Source organism: Triturus cristatus, chromosome 4_1, assembly GCF_964204655.1.
Source record: "Triturus cristatus chromosome 4_1, aTriCri1.1, whole genome shotgun sequence".
Classification (NCBI taxonomy): domain Eukaryota; kingdom Metazoa; phylum Chordata; class Amphibia; order Caudata; family Salamandridae; genus Triturus; species Triturus cristatus.
In genome coordinates this window covers 957,026,737-957,050,462 of record NC_140585.1, presented here as the reverse complement: position 1 = coordinate 957,050,462, position 23,726 = coordinate 957,026,737, and the positions used below count along the sequence as shown (strand labels likewise).

Here is a 23,726-nt window from a genome sequence, read left to right as displayed (position 1 = left end):
CACGCCTCTGAAGCTCGTCCATCGCGGTTATCAAGGCAGACTCAGTTCCGTGGGTGGGTCTAAAACCAAATTGATCCGCGTCCAAAAGATGGTGGCATTCCAGATGGGAAGAGAGGGCATTGCTAACCCAACTTTCTACGATTTTGGCTGGAAAGGGCAGCAGAGATATAGGGCGGTAGTTCTTGGAACAGTCAGGGTCAAGAGAGGGCTTTTTTAGCAGGGGGGAGACTAATGCCCGTTTCCACTGAGCAGGAACTATTCCGGTTGAGAGAGATTGGTTACAAATGACGTGGAGAGAGGGAAGAAGATCAAGCTCAAATTGTTTCCAGACTTTTTGAGGGACAGGGTCTAGAGGAGACCCAGAAGAGATTTTGCTGGCTAGCTTAACGAAGGCCTCATACGGGATAGAAGGGAGCTCAAGTAGAAGGTCATTTGAGGCCAATGGTGGCAATGCAATCTGATTTGTGGGGAGTCTCATATTAAAATCAGGGTGAGAGTTGATGTCCGGGGAGGCATCTAGGTCCTTAATGATAAGCTCAATTTTATTTTTAAAGAAAGCAGCAAGGTTGTCACAGAGATCTTGAGATGGTATAATAGTGTTTTTGACACATTCCGGGTCAGTAATACTGTTCAATATGTTAAAGATATTTCTAGAGCTGTTGGAAGACTTACAAATCATGGAGGAATAGTAGTCGGATTTAGATTTTTTAATTAAGTCCTTATATTCCCGTATTTTGTTTTTCCAGAGTTCCTTGGTGTTTTCGGTATAATTTCGTCTCCACGTTCTCTCAGCCTGTTTACAACTATGCTTCAGATCTTTTAGGCTGTCATTGAATCAGGGCGCAGAGTTGGTGCTCCTGCATATTCGAGTTTTGAGAGGGGCATGGGCGTCAAGGGTAGCGGTAATCCTATTACAGAACGAGGAGTAGTTATCATCAACTTGTTTATTCTCGTGGAAAAGTTGGCTTAAATGAAACACTTTTCCTAGGGGGTGCAGACGAGTAAGGGCTTTCCAATCTCTACACTTGGTTTTAGAGGGCGGACCAGGGACTTTGGGATAGTCACTCTTAAGGTCTAAAAAGAACTTAATGAGAGAATGGTCTGTCCAGTCCATGGGGAGAGTTTCTCCCATTGTTACTAACTGGGGGCCTGCGAACAATAGGTCAAGAAGGTGTCCACCCCTATGGGTGGGACCAGTGACCAACTGGGAGAGTCCAAGGCTCTTGCAGGAGTTCAGAAGGTTACTTAGACCGGAGTCAAGGACGCCGTTCTGCCACAGATTGAAGTCACCCAAAATAAACAGTTGGTGATGCGAAAGTGCAATATTGGTAAGGATGGTCAAGAGTGCCTGTTGATGTTGGAGGCTAAATGCACCCGGTGGACGGTAGCAGACAATCCCAGTAACGATGTTTCCGGCCTGAGTCTGAATAGATAGTCCTAGAAGTTCAGTTCCTTCAATCGAGTCTAAAGCAAGGGACTTAAAGTTGCAGGCTGCAGTGAAGATCACACCAACCCCTCCTCCTCTACCATTAGATCTGGGGATGTGAAGGAATTTAAACCCTGGAGGACAAGTGAAACCCGGATCGACCATGCAGTCAGGGCGCGTCCAAGTTTCAGTCATAAAGAGGACATCAAGTTCATGAGATTCAATAAGAAGTTGGATTTCAGTACTGTGCTTGGGCAAGGATCTTACATTCAAAAGTCCGCATTTCAACAAGTTGTTGGCTAGGAAGTCAGCTCGGGGCTGAGCCGTGTTGAGCAGAGTGAAGGTACCTTTATCAGCGTGGAACTTGCCAAGTTGTAGGAGCAACTCTCTGGAGTAAGGAGGACCAGAGGGGAGAATACTAAGGTCAGAAGGGGCAACACAAGCAGCATAACTGGCGCTAGGCGCTACCTTGGCGCGGACGGGCTTGCCCTGGGCGCGCAAACGGCGCGCCCGCTGCGCTCGTCCGCTGCGCGTCCGAAATCTGCACATGATTTATAGATCTATGGGAGAGGCAGGGAGAGGAGTGGGCGTGGCTTTGAAAAGGGGCGTGGTCGCGGCAAACGCCGGGAATGGCGCCAAGAGTGTCCCGGTACTAGCGACCGTGGCAGCGCAGGAACCGCTGCGCGGCGTGGTCTGGGTGGCACAGCAATGAAGGGAGCAGAGGGTAAGTGAATTAAAAATACAGAGGAAGGTGAACACTCAAATATTTAAAAACACAAAGAGATCGTGCTCCCGGCTATCCGCCTCAGGAGTAACAGTCAGTCTAAGCAGGTGATCGAGGTCAGCGCCTTTGAAGGACTCAAAGGGGGCGTGGCCTTGAAAAGGGGCGTGGTCGCGGCAAACGCCGGGAATGGCGCCAAGAGTGTCCCGGTACTAGCGACCGTGGCAGCGCAGGAACCGCTGCGCGGCGTGGTCTGGGTGGCACAGCAATGAAGGGAGCAGAGGGTAAGTGAATTAAAAATACAGAGGAAGGTGAACACTCAAATATTTAAAAACACAAAGAGATCGTGCTCCCGGCTATCCGCCTCAGGAGTAACAGTCAGTCTAAGCAGGTGATCGAGGTCAGCGCCTTTGAAGGACTCAAAGGGGGCGTGGCCTTGAAAAGGGGCGTGGTCGCGGCAAACGCCGGGAATGGCGCCAAGAGTGTCCCGGTACTAGCGACCGTGGCAGCGCAGGAACCGCTGCGCGGCGTGGTCTGGGTGGCACAGCAATGAAGGGAGCAGAGGGTAAGTGAATTAAAAATACAGAGGAAGGTGAACACTCAAATATTTAAAAACAACTATACTGGACTCCACGTCTACATACCTTGAAGAGACTTATTTATCCAATGTATTTACATATATGTGGAGTTGGGTATAAAAAAATCTGTACACACTTACCTGTCCATATGTTTGTCTTCGATATCATGGCTATGCAGTTATGGTATAATGGTATTTACCGCTCGAAATTGAGGACGCACACCATCAAAAGGTTGCAAATGTCATTATTTATATAAATTATTTTTTACCTACTGGCAGACTTCATCCCCCAAATAGTAGTCCGCCAGGAGGCGCGTTTGCAGAGTGGTGGAGAAAGGGGGCATGGCAGGCTATCAGAACTCGGCAATCCTGCTGTATGGGAGTTACTGGAGGTAATAGGAGGGGTAGTTGGCCCCCAAGGACGTCCCTTGCTAACAGTTATGGCAAACCCTTTGACCTCTTTATGATTAACACCCCTAAAATTCAAATGCCCCACCAGGAGACGCTCAAGGCATAGATAAACAAGGTGATCCACTGGGTACGCTTTAAAAGGGGTTGTAGATCTATAATAAGAGGATATATTTAATGTTAAACGGTTCACAGCTGAAAATCAACAGTAAGATTACATAGGAGTGGCTTTTTATGAAAAGGCCCTAGCAGAAGGCTTAATTGCACTTGAATTACGTTTCAGACCATGTAACGACACCAATGTAAGATTAAAACTAAAGCCTCAAGTCACTACATCAGTCCTGCCCTTTAAAAGAAAATCCATCCCCAAGCAGTAGGCAAACAAATTCTATGGAAATCTGTAGCCTCATGAACCCTTAGACATCGATTGACTCAGAAATGGTAGTCTTGATTGGCCCATAAATTTAGAAGGACAGCAACTGCTATAGGGGGGAAATATAGGGCTACCTTGAGAGGTGCACTGTCCCCAGTCATCACTGTATTTAGAGCCCCAGCTGTAGCATCTGCGATATATGGATCCGAGATATGGGGCTATGCTCCAGCAGAGACACTAACAAAGATCGAAAACACTCTTATTAGGGCTCTCTTTAAACTCCCCCCCCCCCCCCCCTGCCCCCCCCCCAAGTTCCCCTAACACCCCATTGAGACTTGATTGAACTCTTAACCCAATACACCTAACAATTTTAGCCAAACCCTTGTTATATTGGATCAGACTTTGGTCCACCAAAGTATTGGTAATCTATAGGGACTGTGTAAAAGACCTTCTGGCTCTCTACAGGGATCAGAGTACCCCCTGGTTGAAGGCTGTAAAAGACACATCTTCTAGAATAGGAATGGGTAAACTAAGGGTCCTCTCCGGAGCTGATCACCAAAAGTTACGCGCAAAAAAACGGTTCTGGGAGGCAATTTTATTGCAAACATGGAAAGTTTATCAGGACTGTAGCTTAACTGGACAGTTCCTGAACCACAATTGTGCACCCAGCTTCGAGATACACGTGTACCGAATGCACCCCTTTCATTCCAAATGTTTATATGTGCAATTTAGGTGTGGTGTACTTCCCTTTAGAATCCACACCTCGAAATGGGTTAAGGCACCCTCAAAATCTAAATTTTGTCCAAACCACCCTAACATTGGGGAATCGGAAGAGCATTTTTTGCTCTTCTGTCCCCTATACAGAAACGTGCTTAAGAAATGGTTGGTAGCGGCACTTAAATCTATGGGAGTGAGGCACTGCGGGAAGCAGTAAGTCTTCTCAAGAGCCATAGTAGAAGAACTACGAGCCTTTGCGGTATCGCGCTACCTGCTGTGTGCCTGGAATCAAAGAAAGAAGGCCCTAGATATCTGACAATCCTGATAGCTAACCTGGGAAAACATGTAGTGTATATACTAGTGTTAAGAAATGTAATTAATTAACTAACAACAATTTTAATCCGTTATTGTTTTTTAACACATTGTGAAAAGGACGTTTGTATGATATTTATTGATATGGAATTTTATGTTACAAGCTTTTTATGGCTGATGGGCGAAATAAAAGATTTACAAAACAAGCATTTGCAATGCAATAGGACTCGCATTTACGCAAGTTTAAGCTATTGGCTTTGTAAATGACAATGCATTTTATTTATGTTTCAAAAACGAAAACATAAATAAAAGGCATTATCATTTACAATGACAATAACTCAAATTCGCGTAAATACAAGACCTGTTGCATTGCAAATGCTTGTTATTATTGATACTTGTACTTCTACATTTATAAGCCTGGATAAAGTCTTCCCATATGACAGCTTTACCTTTTCACGGGAGAGATGGATACAGGAAATAAATGCCCTCTTTACAACCGATATTAAACTGAAGCTTTGTAGCAACTGACCCGGTTGTTGTTAATCTACACTATAACCAGAGTCCACTGCAGAATTAAAGTGAAATCCAGGACTGGATTCCCGCAGGGCACAGCATATGTTTTTTGAGAGTATGTACTTTTTTTTTTTTTTTTTTTTTTTTTACACCCTCTCCCCAAGGCTCTCTCTAGTTTGCTCAGCGTCTCGAGGGGTGGCCAGGTCACGCACCCTCAGTAATTACCTGCCCTCCAGCAGTTGCCCCAGTAAATTAGCCCAGGTGTGCAGGGCGGTCCCTCTGTGGACAGGACAGGCCCCGGTGCAGCAGCGCCAAGGAGCAGGTGAGGGCTGTACATGAAATACTGAATATTACTTTCAGAATAAATAGGAGGGTAGGTCATAACTCTCTCCTCCCTCAGTGGTTCAATGCACGAGTGTCTGCCTAGCTGGGGATGTAAGGGGCGGGCTAGTAGGTCCTACTAAGAGACAGGTACCAGCCTGTCTTTTAGAGATCTATCTGTTATACTTTAAATCTATCACAAACTCCAGACATGACCCCAGCTTCTCAGTAGAAGTGTTCCGGTGCGCTGTGCAAAAGAGAAAAGCCGTGCCACAATGAGGATGGTGCAGGTTTTTGAAGAGAATGGAGTAGAGTCTTCTTACGTGATAGCACTCTGCCGTAATACACAGTGCAGAAGAAGGAATAGAGCGTGTGAGTGCTTATATGTCACGGTCTAGCCGGCCAAGGCAGCCATCCAAGTCCATTTACAGAGCTGAGGTAGTGGCTGCTGTATTTATTCGTGCTACTCGTCGGAGTGCTTTGATACCTAGTCAGTGGTTGTACGCGCTATATAAATGCGAATACAATTGAAGAGAAAATATATTTCCTGTTTGTTTCCCTTTTTCAAGTAGGCGAGCCTCTGCTGTGCGGTCTATATTTTCTTGGGGATTTGCTCATCAAGGCGCCATATATAGAGCGGAGATAATTGGGGCAGAGCTCCCACGTTATCCAGGCCCATGAGTGATTAGGTAGTCCAGTCCAGGTTTTTGCTCTTGCATTCTGGGACTTGTAGTTCTGTTTTTTAGTCGATTCAACAGCTTCTTAAAACAGCTAACACTAGTTACAGCCACCAACAAACACAGGACTAGATGCAGCGATATCTGCAGAGCAAACGATATACATGAAAGGAAAAAAACGTAAGGGGCAACCCCCCTCCTCCTCCACAAGCTTCTAAATGGGAGCAATACAGTGGTATCCTACACAGGACGTCTTACAATGACCAGAGTTGGTGCTGCCGGGACCCCAGGAAAGATGCAAAAGCAACGAAAAGCAAAGCCCAGGCGCTTACATTTGACTTGGGCGGTATACTCTGCCAGGATTTCCTTGTCCTTCTTAAACCTGGCTGGAGATGTCATGTTTACAGCGTTGTCAGAAAAGGCAATCCGTTTTCTGACGATGCCCTCCAAAAACAGGCAAAGGTGGTACAAAACACTTTGCGGCGACGATCCTGGGTGTTTCCCTTGATTTTATTTCCCCCAGATGGAGCCGACTGTGCAGGGGGCTTGGAGAGAACGATGCAGCGTGTCCCTGCGCTTGACCCGGGGCTTCTCCTGCAGCACCCCTACCCTGATCACTGGTCTTGCCCCTCAGAGGGGGAACCCCACGCAGCCGCATGCATAGTCATGCCCGCTCCCCTGTGAGGTGCAGGGGTGCAGTCCGGTGCAGAGGAATATTAAACATATATGCGGATGGCGGCCCATGAAGCGGGCGCCATGGCTATATAAAAAAAAAAATAGTCCCTACACAAAATAGATACAGCCCTACAGCGCAAATAAACTGTAGTTGGTCGGTGCTGCTTGCAATGAAAAGGAAGTGACGTCTCAGACCGCCAGCCAATTAGGAGCCAGAAAAAGAGAGGAACGCCGGACAGACCCAATCGCAAGCAGCAGGCGGGATTACTCTCGCTATACTGTGTACCTTAATAATATCCCCAGGTGTCAGACTGGATCCAGAAAGTTTTCGCTAGCAGTACGTCTGCGCATCAGTAGGTGGCGTTGTGCGGCTCCGCGTCCGTCACTGGCGTCGTATGCGCCGAGATGACGTCACGGAGGCCTGGTTTTAAGTCTTGTGGGGCCTGCCGTCGCAATATGCCGGTGGCGGACCCCCACGACATCTGTCTCTGCCTGGAGAGCGACCACGACTCCCAGTCCTGTATGGACTGTCTGGCCATGGCCCCGAAGGCCTTGAGGGAGCGGCACCGGAAGCTGTTTGAGGTCCGGCACTCGTCCCAGCGCCGTTCACGGTCCAGGGGCCGCTCCAGAGAACGCTCGCGGGGCTACCATCATCGCTCTTCGGGCTCCAAGTCTCCACCATCAGATTCGGGTAGGAGATGACACAAAAAGAAGTTGAAGAAGCATTGTCTCTCTCCGACGTCCCCCCCCCCGTCGGTCCCCGGATGTGGACAAGGGGGACAGGGGTTCCTGTGGCTCCCTCGGAGCCCGGGAGTCCCGCGGCCTACCCACCTTATCCGGGTCAGTCGACGACTCCCGCACAGGTGCAAGAATTTCTTGCTACCATGGACCCCCTATTTAGGCCTCGGGCTCCCGCTGGCACGCCCTTGAGCTCCGCGGTCCCGTGATCCTGTCGGCGGCGGCTCCGGCCCTGGCGCCACAGGATCCTGCACCGCTGGCTCCAGCCACGTCGCCACAAGGTCCCATGCTGCCGGCTCTGGCCCCAGCGCCACCCTCAGCTCCGCCTCCTGCGCCGCAGTTGATGTCATTAGTTCCGCCCCTGCCCAGGTTCCAGGACAATTTTGTCCCTACCTGTGATCCGCATTGGGACACGGCGCCGGTTCAGCCCCGTCCGGCGCAGTTTGTTCCTCCCCCGGTCCCTGCCCTGCCGCCGCAGTCTGTACCACATACAGCGGAGGTGGAGGTTGACTGGGAGTGGTCTGAGGACCCTCTTGCTCATCAGTGTGACTCTGAGCAGGACTGGAAGGACGAGTTAGAGGAGGCCGGCGGCCTTGATGTCTCCTCTGACCCGGGGTTTGCCTCTCCTCCGCCTACCATGGAGGAGGGCGCTTCTTTAGTGCTCCGTCGGGCAACTGAGGTCATCAACCTTGATCTCCCTACAGTGGCCCTAAAAACTAAACTCCTCACTGAGGTGCTCCAGACGGCGTCCGCTTCGTCAAAGCCCCTGCTGCCATTTAATGACTCCCTCACTGACGTCTTACTGGGCAATTGGTCGCGGCCAGCCACAGGGGCCCCTGTGGATAAAAATGTCGCCAGGCGTCATCGCCTGGCGCTGGGTGACCCTGCCTTTCTGACCACTCATCCTACGCCCGAAAGCCTGGTCATCCAAGCTTCGACGTCCCAGAGTGCCTTTCCCACTGCTCTGCCGGATAAGGACTCTAAGAAGCTGGAGCAGTTCGGTAAGCGGCTGTTCTCTTCGGCCAGCTTAGGGCTGCGGTCGGTGAACACCGCCTGCCTATTGGGCCTCTATTCCCACGCGGTGTGGTATACAGTTGCACAGGTGTTGCCTCAGTGTCCTGAAGAGACCCAAGCTGTGCTGTCCCAAACTGTTGCTGAGGGTAAAGATGCGGCTATGTTCGCCATTAGGTGTGGTTTGGACACCGCAGACTCTCTAGGTCGAGCAATTACTACGACTGTGGCGCTTCGTCGCCACGCCTGGTTGAGGTCTACCAGGTTCTCACCAGATGTCCAAAGCTCACTCATGGACCTGCCCTTTGATGGCACTCACCTGTTTGGCGATAAAGCAGACAGTGCGCTGGAGCGTTTTAAGGACTCGCGGGCCACGGCCAAGTCCTTAGGTCTTTCCACGAAAAGCCCAGCCACTCCTGGTTTTCGTTCCTTTCGTGGCCACGGAAGGGGCGCCCAGGCACGTTCCTTCAGCAAGCCTGTGCAGAACCAGCCTCAGCACGGATGCGGTTTCCGCAGGGGTGGGTCTGGGAATCAGCGTGGGGGTCAGTCCACCTCCGCCACTTCTGCTTCTACCTCTAAACCTTCCTAATCCAAGCTTTGGGGGCCACCCCACGCCAGTGGGTGGCAGTATCCGCCATCACCTCCCCCACTGGCACGCTATCACATCGGACAAGTTGGTGTTGCAGATCGTCTGCAAGGGTTACTCCCTTCACTTTCAGTCCACCCCTCCAGCCATGCCACCTCAGTCCCACCGCATGTCAGGGGAACACTTGGCACTTCTCCAGCAGGAAGTCACGGCCCTCTTGACCAAGGGGGCCATCAAGTGCGTTCCTGGGCCAGAAGTAGGGAGTGGTTGTTATTCCCACTACTTTCTGGTCCCCAAGAAGGACAAAGGGGGTCTGCGTCCCATCTTGGACCTCCGGAACGTCAACCGCTAGTTCAAGATGTTGACTTTGGCTCAGGTCTAGTCTGCTCTCGATCCAGGAGACTAGATGGTAGCGTTAGACTTGCAGGACGCCTATTTTCATGTTCCCGTCCTGCCGGTCCACCGGCGCTACCTGCGGTTCATGGTAGGCCACGAGCACTTTCAGTTTACCGTGCTCCCCTTTGTCCTTACCAGCGCCCCTCGGGTGTTCAAAAAAGTGATGGCGGTGGTCGCAGCTCATCTGCGCAGATCTGGGGTCTCAGTCTTCCCCTATCTAGACGACTGGTTGTTGAAGGCGGGCTCGCCCCAAACGGTCGTCTCCCACCTCCAGACTACAGCCGACCTCCTGCATCTGCTGGGGTTTTCCGTCAATGTGCCGAAGGCGCACCTGAATCCCTCTCAGAAGATCCAATTAATCGGAGCGGTTCTGGATTCGGTGCACTTTCAGGTCGATCCTCCCGATCTTTCAGCCTCTAACCCGGGTTTCAGTCAGGATGATCCTCCGGCTCCTGGGCCTGATGGCCTCCTGCATCCTGCTAGTGCACCATGCCAGATGGCATATGCGGGCTCTGCAGTGGGACCTGAAGTTTCAGTGGGCACAGCATCAGGGCAACCTGTCCGACACGTTCAGATCTCAGAGGGCACTGCACGTCAATTGCAGTGGTGGCTCATGAATCGCGATTGGGTCAAAGGCAGATCCCTCTCCCTTCCCCAACCGGAGTTCACAGTGGTGACGGATGCGTCCCTCCTGGGATGGGTTGGCCACATGGGAGAGGCGGAGATCAGGGGCCTCTGGTGTCTGGCGGAGTCCCAGCTCCATATCAACCTTCTGGAGCGGCGGGCGATCCGACTTGCTCTGAAAGCCTTCCTTCCCACTGTCCGGAGACAGGTAGTGCAGGTGTTCACAGACAACACCACCGGCCTGTGGTATTGCAACAAACAGGGCAGGGTGGGGTCATGGACCCTATGTCATGAGGCTCTGCGCCTCGGGACATGGCTGGAAGATCGGGGCATATGTCTGGTTGTTCAACACCTGGCAGGCTCCCTGAGCGCCAGGGCGGACGAACTCAGCTGCCGATGCATGATGGATCACGAATGGCGTCTGCACTCTGACGTGGCGCAAGGTCTCTTTCAGCAGTGGGGAGAGCCTTGGTTAGATCTATTAGCCACCGAAGAGAACGCGCAATGTCATCAATTCTGCGCGTTGGAATTTCCAAGGCGGCACTCGCTCGGAGACGCTTTTCGTCGTGAGTGGAGTTGCGGTCTGTTGTACGCCTTTCTGCCTATATCACTTCTGCCCAGAGTGCTGAAGAAGATCAGGCACGACCGGGCCCAAGTCATTCTTGTGGCACCTGATTGGGCAAGAAGAGTATGGTATCCCGAGCTACTCAGTCTGGCAATCTGTCCTCTGATCCGACTGCCTCTTTGGGAGGATCTTCTGTCGCAGCAGCAGGGGACGGTCCGTCACCCGAACCTGTCCAGCCTCCACCTCCATGCGTGGAGATTGAGCGGCGACAGTTGACCGCTTTTCACCTTCCTGCCGAAGTCTGTGATGTTATCTTGGCAGCCAGACGTCCCTCCACTAAAACGGTATACGCCTGCAGGTGGAATACATTTGTGGCATGGTGCACAGCGAAGGCTGTGGATCCCCTTTCTGCCTCTCTTTCAGAAGTTCTTCTGTTCCTCCTTTCTCTGGTCCAACAGGGCTCTGCTCTGGGCACTATCAAGGGCTATCTCTCTGCCATTTCTGCCTTTTTAAGGCTTCCAGATCAGCCTTCTCTTTTCAAGTCCCCTGTTAGTCGTTTTTTGAAAGGCATTACACACACGTTCCTTCCGGTCTTCTTTATAATGCCTCAGTGGGACTTGAATCTTGTGTTGACTTATTTGATGTGTGCTCCCTTTGAGCCGCTTCACAACTGTCCTTTACGTCTTCTCACCTTAAAGACTGCTTTCCTGGTTGCTATCACCTCTGCCAGAAGAGTGAGTGAGCTCCAGGCTCTTTCTTCTAATCCGCCTTTCCTTTCTGTTCATCCGGACAAGGTTTTGTTAAGGACCCGTCCTTCTGTTCTGCTCAAGGTTGTCACGCCCTTCCACATCAGGCAGACCATCACTTTGCCCACCTTCTTTCCGCCTCCCCATCCTTCGAAAGAGGAAGATATATATCAGGAACACTCTGCTTGTATCCCTTTGCCACCAATTTTAGTAACGTGGCACGGACCACGTTGAAGTGCAAAATTGAAGTTTATTCAACTCCTCCAACTCCAGCCAACCATGACGCGTTTCGACCCCTAGAGGCCTTGATCACATTTTTTTATATCTATCTATATATTCCTACTGGCGGACTTCATCCCCCAAATAGTAGTGCACCAGGAGGCGCGTTTGCAGAATGGTGGAGAAAGGGGGCGTGGCATGCTATCAGAACTCTGCAATCCTGCTGTATGGGAGTTACAGGAGGGGTAGTTGGCCCCCAAGGACGTCCTTGGGGGCCAATTATCCTTCCTGATAATTCCAGTAACTCATACACAGAAGGATTGCTGAGTTTTGATAGCATGCCACGCCCCTTTTCTCCACCACTCTGCAAACACGCCTCTTGGCGCACTACTAGTTGGGGGATAAAGTCCCCTTTGCTCCAGATGGAGCTTGGAGGCCAAGAAGCCCTCCTGCTACCCCCTGTAAGTCCTACACAGCGGAATTCCTGAGAGCTGGTCAGAGTCCCGGTCCCCTGTCTCCGCTACTCTGCAAACGTGACTGCTAGTTAAAAAAACGTAGAAATTCACTATAAAATCCAAGGGTTACAGGGACGTTCTAGTTAGCACATCGAATTTAAAAAGCATTAGAAATTTCCCCCCCCCCCCCCTCCAAAAATAAAGTATTCATTTCAAACGTGATGGGGGGTTGTATGCGGAAGCTGTCAGAAGTGACTCACTGGCAGATTTGAGATTGATACTTTATTGCAAGCACAGTGACATCTATTAAAAAAATCCTAATGGGCAGTTTACCGTATGCTTATCCGTGTAAGCACTCCATAGCATCTGTTGAATGAAATGATTGCAGTAGCATTTCACCATATCTCAGTCGAAAGGATGATCGTATTCTTTCTCATATACTAGATGCTGGGGCATGAGAAGATAATTTCACAAATACTTGCCACAAGAGGATGTTAAAGTTTTATTAACATCATCACAATTTTGACAATGATATGTCCAATCAGGGTATGTGTTCCTTGTAAATTAGTATGGACGAATACAATTGAGATGGGGAGTATTATAGAAGGAGAAAAGAAAACAGTGAAGAGATTGGGGTATGAGGTGTGAAAGGTTGAAAGGGACAAACGTACCCACTCACAAGACTGGATTATGAGTTACCGTAGACCTCAATAAAATTGAAACCATCATCATCAAACATGTTGGCATTATTTTCTGTTCTTCCCTAAGCTTTCTAATTAGGTAAATATTTACTCTGGTTTAATGATTCTGGGCAGCACGCATAATCAATGTCATGGAAAATACGGTCTTGTGTATTTTAAAGGGGTTCAGTTGTGATTAAAAATGCAGTTTTGCAGCACTGAAGGTTAGATAGTAATTCTTCATGGATGAAAGAAGTAAGGCTCTTGTCATTGTATGTTAATTATTTTTTTGGTTTCTAGGGATGCCTGAATAAGTTGTAAGTTCTTTATTGATGGTCAGTTTGGTGCCCTGTTCCTTCCCACCTGCTCATTTTCTGTTTAAAAATGTGGTGCTCCTAGGATGAAGAGTCAGACTACATTTACAGAGTTTTGTGCGTTACAGCTCTCCATCTGTGTGAAGAGAATAGTGGAGTGATAGCTTGAACAAAATCTTCATCCGCTCATGGCTCTTCTTGGCTAGTATCTGTTTTTTTTAAATCTTGAGCAACAATATTTACCTTTTGGCTTTCATTTTACCTCCTGTGGTGTGTTTTCGGTAAGTTCCCATGTTAATATGAAATACAAATATTTTAAACACATGAAAAAAGCCCACCAGACCTTTTCTGGTGTGGGGCAAATGGGGCTTGCCGTGTTGACTCCTATTTAACTAATTACATGACAAACTCTAGTTAAAGTGTTGGGCCTTCCTAGTAGTGCTACAATAGAAACACAAACCACGCTTCATGTTCATTGATTTGCGATTGTTGCATGAATAATGTATCGTATGTTTAACTGAACTAGACCAATTCTGATTTCGACTTAACTTGTTTCGAATTTGTGGTCATTTTGTTGTAGTGTTAATGCGTTGGCCACGGGTCAGAGACAGGAAATAATGACACAGCTACAGTCAATAAGAGCACTGATGAAAGAAAGTGGTATTGACAAATCCAGCCGCAACAATGAAGGTAAATCATTTAATCTATGATCCACTGTCGTAGCCATTGATATACCAGCACAGTTTTTTTTATTCTAAAGAAAATGACACTCCAGTTTCTGTTGTGTTCTTTTAAAAGGGATGCCAATGAATATCCTGCTTTACCATGAAGGTTTGACTAGTGAGCGTGTGCAGATGCCACTGAAACTTTTTTTTTTTTTAATACAAGGATTGTTTAAAGTACTTGCGATCTACTAATTATAATGTGTGTCCATTCTTACTTGTACTATTGGGCAGCCCAGACTGCAACGTCGCCACCCTATTTAAATAGCCCATCCCAGGCAAAGTCCGACATCTCAATATCCAGTTAGACTTCGAGCTTATCCTTAGCACACTTGTCTGAGGCCAATTCCTTGCTGACTAGTCCTGAAAAATTGAACTTATCCTACAAACAAAATGTTCGGTGTAGATCTCCAGTAGTGACTCTTTGGACTCCTGACAAGTGGTGGATGCAGGCCTCGGAAAAGGATGACAGACGCTGCAGGTAGTGCTGAATGAGGGCTGATATCAGGCCTAATGTCTTACACACAAAGGATCCCAATTATTTGCCTAAGCTGCCCCTTTCTAAGCTATGACCAGATCTATGTGAATACATAAATGGCAGACCCTTAACCTACAACCATTTGGAGAGTAAATCATGAAGGTAGGGTGTCCTCTGTGGACAAGGATGAGAGTCCAGTTAGTTTTGGGAGACCAGTCAAGCTGTCATCTTCAGAAAGCTGCATAGAACTAAATATTTTAGAGACCAGTTCAGGTAAACAAAGACTTGGTGTTGAGTATTTGTTCGAAGTCTGTTGAGGAAGACTCCGACCACAGGTGATGCACAAGAGCTCACGATCTCTTGCCTACTCCACATCATCATTTTCTCCCCTCTACCTCTCTAAATCCCAACTACCCTACCCCTGCAACTGAAAGAAAATGTGAAAGATCCTGAACCTTGTTTACTAACCCCTGCCACAGACCTCGCTTTTTACCATGAATAAGCAACCATGTGGTACATGCCTTTAAATTTGGAGGTAATTCAACATTTTTCACCTATGTTTTTTTTTATGGTGCTGTTTTCTGTTAGCATTGTTTCTGTCCATCTGGTTTGGTTTGTTCTCTTTTATATCTTTTGAGATCTTTGGACATCTTTTGGCTTGTTTTTTGCTGCTGTTAAAGGGACTATAAGTTCTTGTAAAGCTATCTAATAAGTGGCTTAAGTAAGCAGCAGTTTTTCAGTCTTCTCAGTTAAGTCATAACTTTTTCAGCTGGTGCTTTACCATGACCACATTGTTAAATTACTGTTATCCTTCCCGGCCAGGCCTCCCCTCCCCTGATAAAGAACAGGCAGCCATCTTGAGATGGTACTTTGTCCCAATAGGGCGAACAGTGTGGAACAGACTGCAGGCATTTGAATTCTACAAGACCAACACAATTAACTTCAGGCAACAATCTATAACTCCTCTCCAACCAACAGTGTTTTGATCTTGCCCCACTGCAGTGCCTTTGCACAGTACAATCTGCGATTATTTGTAGCACAGACTGAAAGTTAATTACATTACTGCAGTTGCTTTGATTGTACTCTTAAGTATATGAGCTACTTTGCATGTTCATCATTGTACTGCATAAATTAGTTTTTGGGCATTTTGCCCTTAAGGTCCCTTGACTACTCTTCCCCCTTCGACATGTCGCTAGTCCTCCCTGATTGTGCTGTAACTTAAATGCATTCCTCTCTCTTGGTTCCTTATTGCCACCCACACCAATGTGTTGGGTTTTCACTGGTACTGGTTGGTCCCTAGAGATCCACATGTGTAGTGTCAGTTGGTACTTTGAGTACAGTGGGCTCTTCAGAACATATACTATGGCTGACTATAATGGTCATTTTATGGATTGCTGCTTGTCACTGCAGAATAGGTAGAGAACTACTATGGGTTGCTGCCATTCGTTAGCCTGCTGAAGGCAGGAAGGTTAGGATTCTGCGGACCATATTGCCCGACCAGGTAGTGTAATGCCAATTTATATGGGTTGCCATACAGCTCCTCCTCAGTTCATGCCTCTGAGCAAACTTCGCTGCTGACTGTATACTGCTCATATTTGTGTATTTCTAGATTGCAACTCCTGGGTGGAATCCTCTGAGCATATGCAGTAACTTTGCCTCTCTGTAGCTCCCGGGGGACTATGGCTCATATAGCTAGCTGGTTGTAGAATGCCTGTTCCTATGGGTTGTTCACTGCTGCTTTGGGAGGGGAATGCTCTTCTGCATGCAGCTTATATAGCATAGTTGGTTGTAAAATGCCCATTCATACAGGTGGGAATGAGAGGGAGGGACTCAAAGCCGATACAGCATTACAGGTTGTAGCAGAGGTCACCCCTGAAGGGGGGCCTAACGGGCCGGCGCCATAACGGCCGCAAGGGACTCGGGGAAAACCAGTTTGGGCTGCTGCAGTGTGCCCAACAAAGGGGGAGGCTACCACTCCCCGGAAAGAGCAAGTGCCAAAAGTGGAGCGAAAATGCCTGGCCGGGTGATGTTTTGAACCCCTCCAATGGGGGGCGATGCCGCGAATGTACCAGGAGGGGACAATGTGGGGCTATAAGCGCACCACCATCCCATCACAGGTTACTTTGGGAAGCTGGGGGCGGTGCGCTGATCAACTTTTTGTGAGAGGCCCTCGCCGTCTGATTGTTGCGGAGATATCTGCAGGCCGGAGGAGACGCGGATGCGAAAGAGGAGCTGGCTGCGGCATGAGCGGCGCACGCTGCTTATGTTGGACCGAACATCCAAGAGTAAGGCACCCAGCGGTGGGAACGGACCGTCAACCCCAAGCTTGATTTGCATGCGGTCCTTAGGCATTCATTGGTGCCTGCCTGCCGAAAGCTGATCACAAACGTGGTGCCACAATTGCACGCGAGGCTGCATGCAAAGTAATCCCCAGGAAGAAGAGTTCAGCTCACCAGCGGCAGGGATGGGCTGAGCTGGCGAGGGCATCTAGCAGACCATGGAGGCACCTGCAGCCAGGACTCCGGTGCCTGGGACGTGGCCTAACTATTCAGCATGGAGTGGCAAGCCGGTATTGATAGTCCGATCTGGAGCAGCAAGCCCTGGGAGGTGGACTGGCTTGATCAGGCCTGTATCACACAGGTAAGCGGGCGGAGATGCACATAAGCCGGTGATGGTCACAGAGTGAGCAGAGGCCCGAGTCAATGGTGCTAGTTTGTGGAGGTGAGTGAGGTTGGACTTGTGAAGCCCCACGTAACACAAATAGACAGGGGTTGGGGCATGGTATTGAATGTAGTTCTGCTCCACACTGAGCTTAGTCTCGTCAGGCGCAGGTAATCTAGTCTGAAATTGCACATGCAATGCGGGTCATAAGAATAGTCTTAATTCACTGTTGAGGCATACCGTGTTGCAAAACCTCCAACAAGTCCAATAGTGCTATAGTGGGGCCTGGCTTTTCAAGGTGCTAAGTCTAACTACAGCACACTCCGTTACTTTGAGGGCTCTAATGGAACCGTGCCCGAATTGGGCTGCATATATACGTATTTGCACATTCTTCAGCATTTACCCAAGTCTTGTTGTTGGGGGTTGGAGTGCTGCCCCTTGTTTCGCTGCAAGCTGAGTGCTCGATTGATGCGGAGGGGGCAGACAACCTGCCAGACCTTGCCTGATTCACCCACTTCCGCTTTCGGGAGGAGGGGCCAAGAACAGGGCAACGGGCTAGGGATTCCCGCAACGGCTACTATTTGATCAGATGGAAAAGTGGGTGTGCCAAAAGCAAGCCCGTCTGCACCCGGGCAGGACCAGGGGTCAGCCATAATGCCCATTTAATTAAATATTCTTCATTTGAATTACGCTCCTTGGCCCCCAAGGCCAATAAGGGGATCACGCCCAATATTAAACACATGCTGGAATGCTATGGACTTCTCAGTCTAGACCCGGTTGCACCTCTGCCCATCCCTGTAACTGACACCCCGCAAACCACTCAGCAGGAGCATGGTGTTACTAGGTTAAACACCCCTGATCCCAAAGAGCTCAAATATAATATACCTAAACACACACTCGATGGGCAAGCACCAGTTAGAAATATTTAACCTTTTAGATACTGGAGCTCCAGATATACTATTGGTTACTGAAACTTGGTTAACCCTGGAATCTATGCCTGACATCTTAGCGGCCCTCCCAAGTAATTATTACTTGATGCAGGCCAACAGAACCCCTGGGAAAAGAGGAGATGGGGTAGCAGCAGTCATCAAAGAATAACTTTCGGACACTTCCATTGCCTCCTTTTGAAGCGGTCTCAGTGGATAGTCTCACACTAAAATGAACATTTCCCAAGTCTACTCTAGTGTGTGTACTGATCTATAGACCTCCTACTGCAATAGGAGAGTTTGTCATTGAATTAGCTAACTATTTGACCCCTCTCACCATAGATTATGGAAAAATATTGTTAATTGGAGACCTGAATTGTTAGTCTTCAGAGAAAGGGGGTAGTCGGGGTTCCAAAGAGCTCACAGACCTTTTAAACAATCTGAATCTAGAAGGGCATATAATGGATCAATTATGGACTTCTAACGTCTCAGTCCGTAACCTCATGGTCCAGCCATGTGTGTGGTCAAATCACTACCTCATATATTTTGCTATAAACGACCTATCCTCAGTTAAATCACTGAGTGGCGCAAAATTGTTGACCAGAAATTGGAATCGCGTTCAACTGCCAGAGTTTCTTAACACGTTGCAATCTGCTCTCCCGCCTATAACGAATAATGTCAATGAGCTGGAGAGAGCCATCGCAAACTGGCAATTAAGGGCTTGTGAGGTGCACGCCCCATTGCAGAGGAAAGAAAGGTGCTAGAGGTGGCATGAAACCTCTAATTGGTTTACTACAGAGTTAAAACTTGTAAAACTTAAAACGCGCCAGGGGGAACGGAAATGGCAGTTACTCCCCTGTAAAAAGGAAAATGTATGACAAAGCACTAACTGACTATAAAGTTGCCATCGTGGAGGCAAAAAAAGCCTTCTACTCAACCAGGGTACTTGGCTCTGGCAACAAATCCAAAGAGATTTTTAGAATAGTCCGAGAACTTTACTGTATTGAACGCATTACACTAGCTATTACCCCCTCCCAAGCCTTATGTGACAATCTGAATACCTTCTTTATTGAAACAATTAAGACCATCCAGAACTCTATTTCCACTGGTCCTAAGGAATGGAAATCACATAAGCAATATGTAAATCCGACAACGTTGTCCAGTTTTTAAAATATTACTTTAGATCGGCTTAATAAACTCAAAAATAAGATACAATCTGGCTCTCCCAATGACCATTGCCCTGCTAGGATACAAAAAGATCTTGTTTCATATTTCCTGGCTACTTTTCTCTCTCTCCTCAACGCCTCCTTAGAGCAAGGTGTGGTCCCTCGGGCCTTCAAAGAGGCAGTGTTAGTCCCATTGCAATAGAAAGCTGGAGTAGACCCCTGCCTTCTGAGCAATTACAGACCTATCTCGCTCCTCCTGTATCCGGTCAAACTGCTTGAGGCACATGTAGCAAAACTTCTTTGTGCTTTCATCGAAGAAACTAATTTTCTGGATTCTCATCAGGCAGGCTTCAGACCATTGCTGTGAGAAAGTGGCTCTGTATAAAGTGGCTCTGTATATACTGTTCCCAAATAGGTACAGTGTGTACAGAGTCCCCAGAGGTTTGGCAGAGGTTAAAGTTAGATATAACCTTACTCTCTAAAGTGGTAGCTTGGTCGAGCAGTAAGGCAGTATCAGAGGACAGTGTAAAGCATTTGTTGTACACACTCAGTCAGCAAATGGCCTCACACACTCAAGAACTAAACTGTAGGCCAATGGTTTATATAAAAAAAATATGGTTGTTTTATTTTAGAACCAACAATAGGCATCAAAATATACTTTCTCGGAATGAGATGCTTTAGTTAAATACTTTTGCAATATGCAATTGACTTTTGTAGGTAATATTTACAGGTTGTTGCAATAGGCAACACAATTTCAAACACAATAATACATTGAGCTCAATGGGAACTTTAAGTTATATGCAATTAATTACTTTCAGGATTACTTTTCTAACTCCAAGACTGGATCCTAGATTCAGTCCTGGGACAGTTCTTGGAAACAAGTGAGTAAATTCGGTTAAGTTACTGTTGTGATTTTTAAGCAATATTTAGTAATTTCAAAGTTGACAGACCCTTTTTCTGATCAAATTACCAATGTTATCCTATGGAAGGAAATTCACTTAGCAGGTAAGTGGGGGTTATGGGTACTTTTTCTAGGTCAGTGTTTGATCCTGGATCCCGTGCTAGGGTACCACCTGTAAGCAGTTGAGAAACTGCGTTTAAGTTGTACAGGCGACTTTTAAGGAATATTTATAAGTTTGTAAAATCGACAGAAGAAATTTCATAGAAAATCAGCCAATGGTTCCCTATGGAAGAAAATTCAAGTTACGGGTAAAGTATGTTCTCGTTACTTTTGTAATCCAGGGCTGGGCTCCTAGGCTCAGTACTGGGACCTCTATCTAAAACAGGTAAGTAATTACGTTTTCACAGTTGGTATGATTTTTAAAGAATATTTGTAGTTTGCACAAATCAACACTTAAAAGAAATTTCACAGAAAAACAGTCAATGATTTCCTATGGGAGAAAATTGGGTTAGTGGTAAGTACGGTTGTGAGTACTTTTCAGGGTCAGTGCTGGGCACCAAGATCCAGCACTGGGGGCTCTCCTAATAGCAGGTGAGTATTTCCGCTTTTGTTACTCGTTGATTTTAGGTGAATATTTTAAGTTTTGGAAACTCCACACTTAGAAGAAATTTCAGAAGAAACCAGTCAATGTTACCCAATGGAAGAAAAGTGAGTTATCGGGTTTTGGGTAAGTACTCGACTGGCAGAGTTAAGGTTCTGGGTACAGACTCCGGGGTCTCCCAGGGTCAGGTTGGTACAGTTGTTATACCCTCAGCGGCACTGGAGCGGCCGGGTGCAGAGTGAGTTAGGTCCAATGTTATCCTATGGGAGGCAGGGGGGCCTTGGTTGGTGGCTGCTGACTAGCAGGCCACGCGGCTGTGGGAGCTGGGCTCCTGGTCACTTGCTCAGGGCAAATGGGGAAGTAGGTAGGAGTAGAAATTGCACTGCCAGGGCCACTCGGGCAGCTGGGTGCAAGGTGCTTTTGAGCCTTCGGGTGCTCAATGGATTTCAATGGGAAAGTTCAAGGATGAACAAAGGCTGCAAGCTCGGGGACGAAGATTCTTCGGGTGCCACCACCACTTCGAGAGGTAAGTTGGGTAGTTGGAGGATAGGTAGGTACCCAGGAGTCGGGCACAGGGGGCCGCAGGGCGCCGGGTGCAGGGGTACCTTTTGATATCGGGAAATCTTACCCTCTGTTGATCGCGGTTGGGGAGGATCCCTGGTTTCAGAGGCTGCAGGCGTCATCAGGAGTGTTGAGGTGGGTCCTTGGGTGCCGGATTTGGGGTCAAAGTCACCGGGGGAACGTCCTCGGGGGTCTTTGTCAACTCCGGCACAGGCCAGGCTTGGCGGGTGCAGAGTGTGCAGGGTTCGCGGTTCCGGGCTGATGCCAGGGGTTCGAAACTTGCTTTGAGCAGAGCCACTGCTCATGGGAGTCCCAGATACTCAGAGTCACAAGGTAGCCAGGTCCTCCGGGGTTTGTGAGGTTGCTGGCCACAAGAGGTGCCGGGATTTAGCAGGTTCAAGGGTCGACAGGCCGGTAGGGCTGGGGCCAAAGCAGTTGGTGTCTTCCTCTTCTTAGCAGCTGCACGGCAGGTCTTCTTTCTTCTTGCTCTTCTATGCTTTTTTGGAATCTAAAGAAGGAAGGTTCAGGGTGCCCCTAAATACTAGATTTAGGGGTGTTACAGGTAGGTAAAGGGCAGCGACCAATGGGTCCCTGCCCTGGGGTGGGTACACCCCCTATCCTGCCACTCTCCTGTGGGAGGGGGGCAGTAGCCTAGTCCTGACTGGGCAGAGCTTCCCATCTTCAAGATGGCGAGCGCCCGGAGATGTGCTTCACCTCACCTGCCCCACCTGGGGGGTGGGGTTGGCAGGCTGGCACATCCCCTGTCCTTACTTGGGGTTTCTGGCCAGTCTTCCCGCCAGAGTGGGGGTCAGAACCGGTGGGGGCCAGTTGCTGGGTACAGCAAGTGGCCTGGAGAAGCTCACAAAGGCGGCATACCTTTGAAGCTTCCCCCTGCCCATCCTTGGGGAGGAGACCTAGCACCTCGCCCAGGTTGTGCATTGTTGCAGGCCCAGGAGAGCGGGGGCTCTCCACCCAGGGATCCAGCAACATGTCTGCTGTGTGACAGCTTTTGCAGCCTCCCAGACAAGACGTGGATTGTAGGTTAGGTTTCAGGGGGCATCTCTAAGATGCCCTCTGTAGTGCTTTGTACATTAAATCCCACACTGACATCCGTGCGGGTTTAATGTGCTGAGAAGTTTGATACCAAACTTCTCAGTCTTCAGTGTTGCCATCATGGTGCTGTGGAGTTCGTGTTTGACGAGCTCTCAGCACCATATACTCTTAAATGGCAGCACTGCACTTACAGTGCCCAGGAATGGACCTGGGTACTGTAGGGGCACAGGGCTCATGCTCCTGTGCCCACACCACTGGCATAGGGCACCCAGCTAGAGGGGTGGCTGATGTATGCAAGGGCAGTGTAGGTTGTGGCTATGGCACACAGGGATGTGTGCCATGTCGACTCTTTGTTTTGTCTTGTACCCAGACACTCAGCCTGCAAGGGCAGTGTGGTTGTGTTAGGGTACAGGGCCTCTAAGGGTGGCACAATAAGTACTGCAGCCCTTAGAGGCCTTCCCTGGTCACAAGGCCCTGGGTACCATTTACCAGGGGCTGACATGTGGCCAGGGTTTGCCAATTTGGGGTTTTAGGTTTTAGGGAAGGAACATAGGCCCTGGGCACCTGATTGGCAGGATTTCAGGGCACACTCAAAGTACATTCAGCAAAATGTGGGGGCATACCATGCAAGAAAGATGGCATTTTCTCACAATCGCACTCTACTGAATCAGTTATTTTAAGTGTAGTGGACGATCTGAAGGAAGGTGCAGATAGGGGGTGTACACAGGCCTTGGTATTATTAGACCAGTCCGCTGCATTTGATACCGTGGATCACTCCATATTAGCAGATAGAATGGCAGCGACAGGTCTCAGGGGCACGGCTTTCGACTGGATGCTCTCATTCTTAGGGGAACGCAACCAGTCCGTCAGGCTGGCGCCTTTTAATTCAGTCTGGGTAAATACTACATGTGGTGTACCTCAAGGATCATCCCTTCCCCCCCCCCCCCTCTGTTTAATATATACATTTGTCCCTTGATCCACGCTCTTCAAAACCAAGGAGTGAAGGTATACAATTACGCAGACGACATTCAGCTGATTTTCCCGATTGATGAGACAAAGGAATCCAAGAATTTCTTCCAACATACTATGCTTTTCATCAAAGATTGGATGAGTCATAATTATCACAAACTAAATTCTGATAAAACTGAGATAATTATCACCAACAACAGAATAGAACAGTGGACTCCTGCACACTGGCCAGCTACACTAGGTACTCCACCTATCCCTAAAAAATCAGTCAAAAGTCTGGGTATCAAAATAGATGCTAATCTATCCATGCAGGAACAGATCAACCTAGTAACATCCTCATGTGTTTACCACTTGAGGACCTTTAAGAAAATTAGGAAATTCTTCACTAGGGAGGCAAGCATGGCTATCATGCTGACCTTGATTATGTCAAGGCTGGACTACGCCAACACCATTTATTTAGGACTCCCTGCTAATAAAACCCATAGGTTACAGTTGATCCAAAACCAAGCAGCCAGGTTAGTCTTTCAACAACCGAGACACTGTCACACTAAGCCATTAATGAAGAAGTTACACTGGCTTCCTGTGGCTCAGAGGTCCAAGTTTAAAACTGGTTGCATGGTTTTTAATGCACTTC

The 23,726-nt window shown here is 48.4% G+C and overlaps 1 protein-coding gene across 1 annotated transcript in view; it reads left to right on the top strand.

Annotated features, from left to right (window-relative positions):
- Positions 1-23,726, top strand: part of LOC146855895 (protein RIC-3-like) — a 161,500-nt gene that overhangs the window by 118,118 nt on the left and 19,656 nt on the right. Inside the window, exon 5 of the mRNA XM_085653842.1 lies at positions 13,635-13,744. Within this exon, the coding sequence (XP_085509968.1) occupies positions 13,635-13,744 (110 nt within the window). The remainder of the gene's footprint in view (positions 1-13,634; positions 13,745-23,726) is intronic.